Source organism: Mustela putorius, unplaced genomic scaffold (assembly GCF_011764305.1).
Source record: "Mustela putorius furo isolate JIRA1106 unplaced genomic scaffold, ASM1176430v1.1 tig00003863_pilon_pilon_pilon, whole genome shotgun sequence".
In the NCBI taxonomy this organism is placed as follows: domain Eukaryota; kingdom Metazoa; phylum Chordata; class Mammalia; order Carnivora; family Mustelidae; genus Mustela; species Mustela putorius.
In genome coordinates, this window is record NW_025422015.1 from 5,193,114 (window position 1) to 5,205,930 (window position 12,817).

General features: G+C 38.9%; 1 protein-coding gene and 1 long non-coding RNA gene across 3 annotated transcripts in view; one reads left to right on the forward strand and one right to left on the reverse strand.

The window, feature by feature from the left end:
- IMPG1 (interphotoreceptor matrix proteoglycan 1) overlaps positions 1 to 12,817 on the forward strand; it is a 124,855-nt gene that overhangs the window by 86,852 nt on the left and 25,186 nt on the right. For both annotated transcript variants that reach the window (XM_004752793.3, XM_013056279.2), the window contains one exon: positions 11,271 to 11,782. In XM_004752793.3, coding sequence (XP_004752850.1) covers positions 11,271 to 11,782 — 512 coding nt within the window. The remainder of the gene's footprint in view (positions 1 to 11,270; positions 11,783 to 12,817) is intronic.
- The window catches only part of LOC106005820, a 30,725-nt gene that overhangs the window by 4,790 nt on the left and 13,118 nt on the right, over positions 1 to 12,817 (reverse strand). Inside the window, exon 2 of the long non-coding RNA XR_001179465.2 lies at positions 608 to 702. This is a non-coding gene — a long non-coding RNA (uncharacterized LOC106005820). The remainder of the gene's footprint in view (positions 1 to 607; positions 703 to 12,817) is intronic.

Sequence of the window (12,817 nt, forward strand, 5' to 3'; positions counted from 1 at the left end):
AGGTAAATGCAACTCAGAGTGGCAAAACCAATCTTAGAAACCATATTCCTAAATCTGTAATCTATCTTTTCTCTGTCCCTTCTACTCATTCTTCCCCTTTTCATATCATAAATACAAACCCATACTCCATTCTAAAAGCTTTACTATTAATAGTTGGAATCTAATGTCTCCAGTGCAGATCAGAATACCGATATAATCTTCCAGCCTGTCTAATGCAAATTATGATGCATTCTTATAAAATAAGAAGGGCATGTTTAAAAATAATTATTCTAAACCAAAAGTGACATTCTTTGTGGTATTCTGATAAAAGCCAGAGTCAGAGATTGGTATACCTACAATCTTGTAATTCCAGACCTTTAAGGGTTTCTGTGTATATTGGTTACCTATTGCTGCATAGAAAATTACTCCACAACCTAGCGGCTTAAAGCAACAACAAGCATTTATTATCTCTCCCAGTTTCTGTAGATCAGAAATCAAGGAGTGACTTAACTGGGTAGTTCAGGCTTAGGGTCTTTCCTGAGGTCGCAGTCAAGATATCAACCAAGGCTGCAGTCCTCTAGAGACTTGACAGGGACTGATGGAGCTACTTCCAAGGTGAATTACACACCTGGCAAATTAGTTACAGGAAGGCTTCAGTTCTTCTTCATATGGGCTTCTCCACATGGCTGCTTGAGTGTCCTCGCAACATGGCAGCTGATTCCCCTGGGATAATTGATTCAAGAGAGAAAGGCAAAGGACGTAACATCTTTTGTGACCTAGACTCATAACCATACATCACTGCAATATTGCGATTTATAGGAAATATATGCTTGGCTATTCGGATAACAAAAACATTTCTCATACATATTTAGTCTTCATCCATAGGGCCTGGGTCCCAGCTCCCCAAACCCTCGCAATATCCTGAGCAATAAGGGCAATGGGAACGTCTCTTCTTATATTTGTCTTCTTGTCTTTGAAATCACTTCAGAGACATAAAGGTGAAATGGGCATCTTGTTGTTCATATCAAGCCCTTTTCACCACAACTAGGTTTATGTTGATGAGTTGATTTTTGGAAAGCACTGAAGGAGGAGGGCTCGTTGCCAGGGGAACTAATCGTGAATAGAGGGGTGAAAATTTCAGTACACCCCTGATTTCTTAAAGGGGAGAGGGACTGGGCATTGAATCAATCACCAATGGCCAATGATTTAATCAATCATGCCTATATAATGAAGCCTCCATAAAAACCCCAAAGGAAGGGGTTTGGAGAACTTCCAGGTTGGAGAGCCAAAAGTCTTCCACATGCCACCATGCTGGGCTCCAAACTCCACAAGGACAGAAGCTCCTATGTTTGGGACCCGGCCCTATGTATCCTTCATGTGGCTCTTGATTTGTATCCTTTAATATCCTTTGTAATATATTGGTAATTTAGTGAGTAAATGGGTTTCCTGAGTTCTGTGAGCTACTGTAGGAAATTTACTTCAGGGAGGGGTTTGTGGGAACCCCCCAATATGTAGCGAGTCAGTCAGAAGCACAGGTAACAATCTGGGCTTACAAATGGCATCTGAAATGGAAGACAAGTCTTGCAGGGCTGAGCCCTTAACATGTGGAATCCAGGTAAATGGTATCAGGATTGAGTTACATTGTGTTATACCCAGCTGGTGTTAGAGAATTGTTTGGTTTGTGGGGAAACTCCCTTCTCATTGAAATTGGGTGCCAGAAACTTTTAATCATTACCTCCATAGCATTCTGTGGAGGTAACTTCCATGCATGTAGGAGGGACTGTACAAGGATATGAATAACAGAAAGTGAAGGTCATCAGTGGCCATATTAGAGGCTGTCTACCACATAATATTTTGTGTGCTTTCCATATTCCCAAACTCACATTTTATTTTATAGTAATCTTTATTATTTCCTTAGATACATATGAAGTTATTAATAAAGAGAAAAATATTGATTATTTTGCTTTGCAAGCCAGAGCTAGAAAAACAACCTCTTCAATAATCTTGGAATAAATAATTCAGAAGCCATTCAGAATTGAATTATGACTGAGTTATTAAAAGCTATAGCATCACTGCATGTTATATCCATGTAACAATTACTTCATTTGTCCCAAAATGTTTATTTCTTCAGAGCAGACAGCCAAAAATTTTATTAAGACCACCAACAAATGAGGGAAAGACATAGCTGGGCTCTTTTTCCAAATGCATCCTCACAATTTTCTTATATAGGTCTGATTTTAAATTGAAAGTTATTAAAGATACGTTACCCACAGTGAAGGGAGAAAGTAATCAGGTGCGTTGCAGCTCTGAGGTCTGAAATTTTTATATTATATAAGGCACAGTTTAAGTCTCACAAGATTTCTCAGGTTCAGCATTTTTTTAAATGAGGGAAAAGTGTAATAAACTAAACTGCAAAAAAAAAAAAAAGTACCTTTGTTGATATTTGGAAAGAGGAATGCATCAGGCTAGAGTACATAGACATCCATATTTCATTCTAATGATGACCACTGGTTGAGGGGACACTCATCTTTGTAGCCTTCAGGTACCTCTCTTAATTACCCAGTTACATCATTTGAGAAGCCATAATTAGATACTTCAAGACTCTGATACTTCACTTTAAGTAGCAAATGCAGAGTTTATAATCACTTGGGTATATATAAAACAGCTTAAACTAAATGGAGAATTTTTTTTTAAATATCACTGTATAGGACCTAGAACATAACAGGTGCCAAATAAATATTAGTTTCCTCCTATCCTATCCTCAATCCTGCCTCCCAAGATTCTAAGACTAGACTTTAAGACATAACCTGATAGAAACATCTAATTAAAATAGTAAGAAAACACAATGAAGTTCTCCAGGGCTTACAAATTAAGATTCTTACCAGCTTCAGTTTTAGTCCAGATGTTATTTAACATTATTAGTAACAATAAAGAATTCATAGTAAAATATTTTGCTTCTTTGGTGGCTCTGCTTAAGACTTTTACTTAAAGTGCAGATATATCTGAAATTTCACATTTACTCCAGATAACCATGAAGCTATTTTTTTTTCCACCGAGGTTTACAAAGTATCTATGTCTATGAGAAAAACGGTAAGTATATATTTATATTGAATGACTAAACAAGAGGCTTTTTAAAAAATAATAATTATCAGGAGCACCTGAGTGGCTCAGTTGGTTAAGCATCAGACTCTTGATTTTGGCTCAGGTCAGGATCTCATGGTTGTGAGATCCATCCCTGAGATGAGCTCTGTGCTAGGGGTGGAGCCTGTTTAAGAATCTCCCTCTCTGAGACAAACCATAAGAGACTCTTAATCTCACAAAACAAACTGAGCGCTGGGGGAGGGTAGGGGGTTCAGGAGAGGGTGGTGGGGTTATGGACATTGGGGAGGGTATGTGCTATGGTGAGTGCTGTGAAGTGTGTAAACCTGGCGATTCACAGACCTGTACCCCTGGGGATAAAAATACATTATATGTTTATTAAAAAATTAAATATAAAAAAAAAAGAACCTCCCTCTCTGGTGGGTGGGGGGATGGGATAACTGGGTGATGGACATTAAGGAGGGCACTTGATGTAATGAGCACTGGGTGTTATATGCAATTGATGAATCACTAAATTCTACACCTGAAACTAATAATACACTATATGTTAACTAAATTGAATTTGAATAAAAACTTTTTAAAAAATAAAAATAAAAAATTTTAAAAAGTTTTTTAAAAAGATTCTCTCTCTCCTTCTGACCTCCACCCCCACCCCTCACTCATACACATATGCTCACTGTCTCTCAAAAAATAAAATAAAATAAAATAAAATGTTAAAAGATGGAGGAAATTACCAAAAAAAAAAAAAAAAAAGTGAAGTAACATGGCTAAAGTTCTGCAACTCAGAAATAGCTAAATGATAGCTACCATTTCAATTATCTCTCAATATAATTAAAAAGATAGGATAGGGCGCCTGGGTGGCTCAGTGGGTTAAGCCGCTGCCTTCAGCTCAGGTCATGATCCCAGGGTCCTGGGATCGAGTCCCACATCGGGCTCTCTGCTCAGCAGGGAGCCTGCTTCCTCCTCTCTCTCTCTGCTTGCCTCTCTGCCTACATGTAATCTCTCTCTGTCAAATAAATATACAAAATCTTTAAAAAAAAAAAAAAAAGGATAGAAGTACTTTTACAAAAATTGAATTTCTCTACAATGTCATCCTAATCAAATGGACTGCACTTAATTTTGCTTGACTTTAATAGAAGAAAAAGAAACTGAAATGACATGCAAGAAATTGCTGAATTTCAGATAAATATTTGCTTACCTCATGACATATTCATTCTTAAGACATCCCTAAAGAAAGATTACCTGAAACATTAATTTGGAGTTGTTATCATTTACACTACATGTATCAACACTAGGCAGCATTTTTGATGTACTGCTATGAAAGATAAATGTATCAAAACACTCATAATCCAGCCATCTTCACTCCCCCACATCCCAGTTTTGGTAGTAAGATGACTATGTTACAATTGTCACATTTCATAAGTTTAGAAATGGTTCTGCAGTCACAACTCTTATGGCTTCTTAGGCAGATTTCCATATTTAAGTGGATGTAAGTCTCACTCTCAAACACCACAGCTTCTACATTCCTGAGTTCTCTGCTTTATCTTGGAGTTGGCAGGAATGTGTCATGAGATAATTGTTTTAAGAGGGTCTCATGGGTGCCAAAGTTCCTGAGGGCTTACCTACTAAAAGGAAAACTATTTCTCTATTCACAATACTTCTAACATCAACTATATATATGGAGGGGTTTTCAGTGTCAACCAATTCTCCAACTCTCCAGACAGCATCTGGATATCGAACAATTCAGTATGACACTACCTACCCACATTTGGTGCAGACCCCACAGGTTAAGCGCTCAGCTCCACAAGACTGCCCCCGCCCCCCGCCACTTGCCTGTTGCAAGTCCCAGGCTGTCACTTACCACTTGTACTTCTGATCAGCCAGCTGTAAGTGTCTATCAGTGGATGAACATTTTAAAAAAATTGTGGGATATATATTTAAAAAGGAGATTCTGCCATTTACAACAACATGAATGAACCTTGAGGACATTGTGCTAAGTGAAATAAGCCAGACACAGAAAGAAAAAACTGCATGATCTCACTTAAATGTAGAATCTTAAAATTCAAATATCTGGAGGCAGTGAGCATATTGGTGGTCACCAGGGGCAGAGAGGTGGGGAGGAAGATGTTTATCAAAGGATATAAAGTTGCGGTTACATAGGATGAGTAAGTCTAGAGATCTTAAGTATAGCATGATGACTACATTTAATAATGCTGTATTGAATACTGCAGGAGATTTCAAGTGTCCTTTTCACAAAGAAAAGGATAACTATCTGAGGAGATAGGTTAATTAACTTGACTTTTGCAATCATTTCACTATGCATATGTATGTCAAATCATGTTCTATGCCTTAAATATATACAATTTTTATTAAAATAAATAACATTTAGAAAAATAAAAAATAAATTACAGTACCCACCAGCCCCTTCTCAATTTCATAATCTGCTATAATGGCTCACAGAGCTCAGGGAAATACTTATGTTTACCAGCTTATTATAAAGGACATTAAAAATATATAAGTGAGTAGCCAAATGAAGGGTGTGGTATGGAGGGGTGGGCTGATGGCTTCTGCTGTTAGTCCAGATGGATAGGACTCTAGAACACCCAGCTTCCCTGAATAGTTAGCACCATCCTTAGATGTATCTAGAGAACCAAAAGGAAGCGGACAAACTACACCAATTCTAGTTAGATTCAGGACATGGAGAATGATAGGTGATAGATGATAGATAGATAGATAGATAGATAGAGTGAGGTTCTGGAAAGTTCCCAGGTGCAGAAGCATCTGTCCCTGTGGAACTGGAGTGCACTATTCTCCTGGCATATGGGTGTGTTCGCCAACCCAGAAGTTCTACAAAACCCATAGTTCAGGAATTTTTATGGAGGCTTCATCACATAGACATGATCAATGATTAACTCAATTTCTGGCCCCTCCCTCCTCCTCAGAGGATAGGGGGTGGGGGAAATTTTCCAAGCTTCTAATCCTGCCTTGGTCATTCCAGTGTCCAGCTTCCATCCTGATGCTATGCAAGAACCCACCAAAAGTCACGTTACTAGAACGAAAGATGCTCCTATCACCCAGGAAATTACAAGGAATTTAGGAGCTCTGTGTTAGGAACTGGAGGCAGAGACCAAATATATATTTCCTATTATATCACAACTACTTACTCGCTACAAGTTTTGAATGTAAAGGACAACTTGACTTTTGGAGTTTCTTACTATGCCATTTTTACCGATGTCACTTTCTATTATTTCTTAGAACTGCACTTGAATGTACAATTATCCCAAAATAAAACACTTAAGTTTTCTTAAGTCAAGTCACATTAAAGTGTTCTGACAAATACAGCATTTCACTATCTCACACCTCCCCACTGTGCAATCCCAGTTACCAAAAGTAGTGTCTTAACTCAGCTATTTCTTCTGGCATTTACTCATCCTATAATTTCAAATAATATAAATTTTTTGAGTCATCAGTTTTATATATCGTTTATTGTCTTCCTATTATCGTAAATAAAGGTTTGTGTTTCTACAATACCATCCTTCTGCTTTTACCCCATCTCCCAAAATGGTGATAACTGTTATTAAATCAATACTCAGCACTTATATTATATATTCACAGCTGATCTATTTGCTCTGTGTTTCCTTTCTGTTAGAGTTAATGTTTTCTTTGATTTTTTTTAATTTGCTTTGTTTTCTTTGTATTTAATGTCAACTATTCCCAAATTTTCCATTGAATTTTCCAAGATACTTTTCCACATCAGGTAACTTAACTCTTCCAATTTTCAGAGACCTTCTTCTCTTTCTCCTAGAGTGCTACTTTCTAAGCCTTTTGGAGAGCTGTCACTGGGACTCTCCTCTTCGGTCATCCTTATACTTTCCTTGGCCTTTCTACTGAGATGGATTCCCTGATCCCTAGATCTCAAGGCTTTCTCTCTCTGGATTTACTCTCTTGTCTTGTAGAGAACATCCTCCAGCAGTTTTGTCTAGTTAAATAATTTACCACAATGGCAGAGGCTTTGATGATACCAGTATTCTATATACTTGAGACACCCACAGTACCTCTCTCTCTGAAAGACCCCTTCACCACCTGTCAGGGGGTTTCCCTAAGTTTTTTTCAGTATCCCATTTCTTCCTATTTCTTGGTTTGCCATCATTTTAGGTGAAAACGTCCTAGAAAAGGAAGCCTAGGAGGAATTCTTTGAGTCTTGAGTGTTTGAAAATATCATTCATCACCCTCATACTTGATTGCTAGAACAGAACTCCATTCTAGCCATGCTGCCCTCCTAGCCAGCTGTTACTGAAACATGAAAGACACCCTTCTTCCTTTGGCTTTCTTTATTTGCATTTGCTGCATGCTAAACTCTCCGGCCTCCTTCAGGTCTTGCTCAAATATTATATTTTCAATGACCATTCTATATAAATTGTCAACCCAGTACTCTCACCCCACTTCCCACTTTACTTTATTTCCATAGCACTTGTCACAACTTGGTATACTATCTATTTCCCATTGTTTATTTGTCTACTTCCTGTCTTCCTCCACTAGACAGTAAACTCCTTGGAGCCAAAACTTTCATCTGTTTTGTTCACTGATCTATTCCAGCACCTGAAACAGTGCCTGGCACATAGTAGGCTCTCAATATTTATTTGTTGAATGAATGTGTACTAAAGACTTATTTCCTATTCCTATACTATGCCAAAAGGGAAATAATAATTTTCTTGTTATGATAAATAAGAATGGATTTGTTTGATATGGAATTAAGCAATTGTTGGTCATGCCACTTGAATATTTTTAAAAGATTAGCTATTTAAACATAAATTAGATTGCTTCTCAGCCTTTTGGTTAAGATCAAGTGTAAACATAAATTAGATGTCCACTTGATGTTTATGTCAAGTGTGTTTATCTTTTTCTAGAAGCATTTAAAATATTCTTTCATCTGTACTTGTTCCTCACACCTTATTCATCTTCTGCTTTGCCTTCCTTTGGCAGTAAGTCAGGCTTCTGGCTGCCCCCACTGTGCCCATCTTCACCCGTTACCAGCATCACTCACTGTGGGTTTCAGCTAAACCTAAATTTATATACTTTGGTTCGGACCATTTTATCTGTGGCCTTTGCTTTTGGACAGGTCTCTTGCCCAGAAAGTGGCCAAACTAGCCATTTATTTTACACACAGTAGCTGAAATTCTAACCAACACGCTCACCATGCACACTGACATAGAAGCTCACCCCACACCCTCACAGGAACCCCACGCACACTTAGCCATGACAGCTAAAAGTCAAGTTATTTTGAGTCTGCTTATTTTGCATACCTCATGATAAAATAAATGGCATTGGCTTTTAGTGCTTGACTTCTCTGTTACCGTGTAAAAAACTTAATGTTGAAATGGCCTGTGTCATTGACATGTCTAATTTTTACATAAAAACCAAATGAAAACGTAATTGTTTAAAATACATTTGTAAGTACTGATGAGGTTTGATAATATTTTTATTTCAAAAGAATTGGCCATAGCCTTAATAGTTTCAATCTCAAGTAAAGAAAGAATAGAGTCTTGTAAAACCACACTTAAATAGGACTACTAGGTTCAGGAAATAAAAATATAAGACACCCAGCTAAATCTGAATTTCAGATAAGCATGTAAAAAATTTGTAATGTATTTTCCAATGAGAATCCTGCAGTTTATCTTGCAACCCTACATTTAATTTTTTGTAAGATTTTATTTATATATTTGCCAGAGGGAGGCAAGAGAACAAGCAGGGGAAGTGGCAGGCAGAGGGGCAAGCAGGCTCCCTGCTGAGCAAGGAGCCTGATGCAGAACTCGATCCCAGAACCCTGGAATCATGACCTGAGCCAAAAACAAACACTTAACCGACTGAGCCACCCAGACATCCCTAGTAACCCTACATTGAAATAGCCAGCTGTTCTATCAGTGAAAGAACTTGGTTAGGTTTGTTCTGAATGTAAAAGATTAATGTTAAAGTGCCACAAAGGGAAGGAGTTTGAAATTCACTTTTATTGGTTGATGACATTAAGGCCGCAGACTATTTTAATCTGGCTAAAGTCTATCTAGTAACAGAAGTGTGAGTAATAAGATTCTGGCCCAAGGGCAGAATGAAGATATCATTGTGTTTATTCCCAAACCCTTATCATCTGGAGGAGCAGAAAGATCACATCATAGGAACACAGGTTCATATCCAGCTCCCCATGACACAAAGAAGTCAAATCAAACCACGAGTATTTGCAGCCTTTTCATTTATTCATCTGAGATCCTTCTGGGGATGTCTTAGTCCGCTCAGGCTGCTGCAACAAAATACCATTGACAGGGGAGCTTAAACAACAGGAATTTATTTTTCACAGTTCTGGAGGCTGGGATGCCCTCCATCAAGCTGTCAGCTGGTTTGGCCCCTTATGGAGCACTTCTTTCTGGTTTGCAGAAAGATGCCTTCTTGCTGTGTCCTCACATAGCAGAGGGAGAGATCATCTCTCCCTCTCCGTGTCTCCTCTTATAGGAGCACTAATCCCATTCATGCTGGATCCACCTTCATGACCTAATTACCTCCCAAAGACCCGCCTCCAAATACTGTCCCATTGGAGATTAGGGCTTCAAAGTATGCATTTGGGAGAGAGAGAAAACAGTCAGTCCATGGCAGCGAAGACTTAAAACTACGGGTGTGTATCCAGAGAGACTGTGCATGTTAGAAAATATCCTCCGGCAGTTGAATAAGGATGGGTGACATGCCCAGGCATTCTCCTTGGGTGAGAGAAAGGAGGGTACTTCTCTGAAATCTGGGTACAGTTCACCAACAAGCAGGTTTTATTTTGGAAACTCATAAAAATAATATGATTCCACGTTTCAGAGCTGTTTATCACTTGGAGTTTCAGTTTGGGTGATTGCACTCTAGTAAATTAGCTGACTGAGAGTCCAAAGATTCTATCTGCATCCAGACAGGCCATTCATCATGCTTAGCATTCGGATTTCAGCACAAGCTTTTCCACATGTTTGCCAGAATGCCACTGAAGTAATCACAGAAAGCTCCTTGTTTTGATCTACCTGATGCCTTAAATATCATCAGTGGCTCTGGATTTAGGTTTATTGGAATATTTTAATAACCCACCGATCTCTTTATCTGAAAGTCTCATATAACCACTTTCTTGGTTCATAAATACTTACTGATTTTAATTTTGTACCAAAAAGAGAATAGACTTTAGTAGTTCAATGTGTTCTTACCCAAGGAAGAAATGCAAAGTGGTGGTAGAAATTATCAAGGTATACTCATGTAAAAGTGGAAAGACCTTCAAATGCTATCAGATATTTAACAAGTTGAATGGCCAATATAATGTTCAAATTATATGTGTCGCCCACACCTTTACTTTCTCAAAATCATTTTGAAAATTGGCAAGTTATTCAGTCAGATTATCCAATTTTGGAAAAGCATAATTTAAATTTAAAGTGGTAAAACTACCAAAAATGTGATAACTCGGATCCAAAAAAAACTCCAAATGCATAAACTGCAGGCTTGCATGATTGGAAGGTGAATAAAATTTCTGTGCCCAAACTGCATAGCTAATTGGTTGGGAGTTCCAGATGGGAATGTGGAATCCAAATCTATTCTAATGCCATCTGTGTTTTGGCACCACCTGGTGACCTAGTGAGTTTCTACCAGCTGGTCCCTAGATGTGTTGTTTCTGGCTAAGCAGAAATTTGGGGTTACTGGTGGTCTTTTACTCTCATCGATCTGAAACTACTTGGGCCTGAATACAATGAGTGCGGGGACCCACCCTCTCCTTCCCTAGGTTTGAACACAGGACTGCATGTCCTTTCTATACCAATTTCTTCTTCTTTAAAAATATCACTTTAAGGGCGCCTGGGTGGCTCAGTGGGTTAAGCCGCTGCCTTCGGCTCAGGTCATGATCTCAGGGTCCTGGGATCGAGTCCCGCATAGGGCTCTCTGCTCAGCAGGGAGCCTGCTTCTCTCTCTCTCTCTCTCTCTCTCTCTCTCTGCCTGCCTCTCTGTCTACTTGTGATCTCTCTGTCAAATACATAAATAAATAAATCTTTAAAAAAAAATCACATTAAAACAATCAATGCAAATGCATTTTTTTTTAAGTTAAGTCTAACGTTAGATTTCCTTTTTTGCTTTCTCCTCTTTGGGGAAAATACCTGGACAAAATGAATTGGACTGAGAAGCTTTTTCCACAGACCATTCTTGGTCTCCTTCTGCTAAGGCCTCTGCTTCACTATCAGACAATCTACCTTTCTTTACACCATCCAGCATCTTCTCTCTGACTGATCAAAACACCATAGACATAATGCCCGTTGATCAGACAGTACCAATCCCAGGACTAATCATCCCCACGGATGGCTATTCTGCCATCAGCCAGTCAGCTCTGGAAATTTCACATTCAACTGCATCTTCAGGCAGCCAAGATAGCGGGAGAGACTTAGCCATAATGGATCTAACGAACACTCCCGTCACCTCTGAGGTGCCAAGACTCAGTGGGGATGTTTCTACCGCAGGTCATTTCTTGGAGACTACAACTCCCAGCCCAGCTTTACAGTACATCACCACTAGCTCCATGACCATTGCCCCCAAGGGCCATGAACTGGTGGTGTTCTTCAGCCTGAGAGTCGCCAACATGCCCTTCTCCAACAACCTGTTCAACAAGAGCTCTCTGGAGTACCAAGCTCTGGAGCAACAATTCACACAGCTGGTGAGTAAGCACTGCCTCCAAGTCCCTGCACATCCTTTCTTTTTTTCTTTTTTTTTCTCCTTTACAAGATCATCACTGGTTGTCTTGAGCAATGAAGGTCACAAAAGACAAGCCTCTGACATAGCTATGGCCGAGGGCATTCAGCTGAAGTGTGGGGATGGATTCAGATCCAATAAGCAAGAAAGTTCTGCCGTGTACACTCCAGACAGATACTGCCATCCAGCCCCATGAGATCTTATCCTTAAGAACTTTTCATTAAGTTCTTCTTAATGGAGTTTTCCCAGGAATAATACATAACCACTCAAGTACTGAACGTGGAATTTAAAAGCAGTGTGAGCAAGCTCTCCCTAATTATAATGCCACAGGCTGCTTTCCAGCCATCAAATGGAAGGAGTCAAAACCAGAAAGGTCCACAACACATGAGACCAGAGTTCAAGTGTAAGCACTCATTTCTTAGTTACCCTTAAGTTCTCATAAAACTAAAAAATAGCTAAATGGCATATCATCCCTGATTCCTAACAAAGAAAGTGAGATGATGATCGTGATGGCATATACTTTTGATTATACAATACTCCCAAAGCTCACATGTTTATTTTGTTTCTACATGTACCATAAGAAACACACAGATAATAAGACATGCTCAACTCTGTGATATCTGTATATAGTCACAGCCAATTAAAGTACCCAGTGCAAAGACTGTAGAATTTCTGAAAATAACAGAAAAAATATTTGTAAGCTTCATGTAAGTTAAATCATTATACAAATTAAAACCACATAAAAACCGAGGTCTTCAAGTGAACTTTAAAGGAAGACTTTGTGAGGTCTCCCCCCACCCCAGTGAGGTGAGGTGAGTAGATATTGGGACAATCTCAGGGAACAGAGTCCCTGTGCACCTAGCTCAGGTGTATTAATTAGAGTACGTGCTAAGCTTCCATAATGAAGAGATCAAAAATATGGTAACTTAAATATGGTGACAGATGGTAGCTACACTTGTGGTGAGGGTAGCATAACAGACTTGATGAATCACTATGTCGT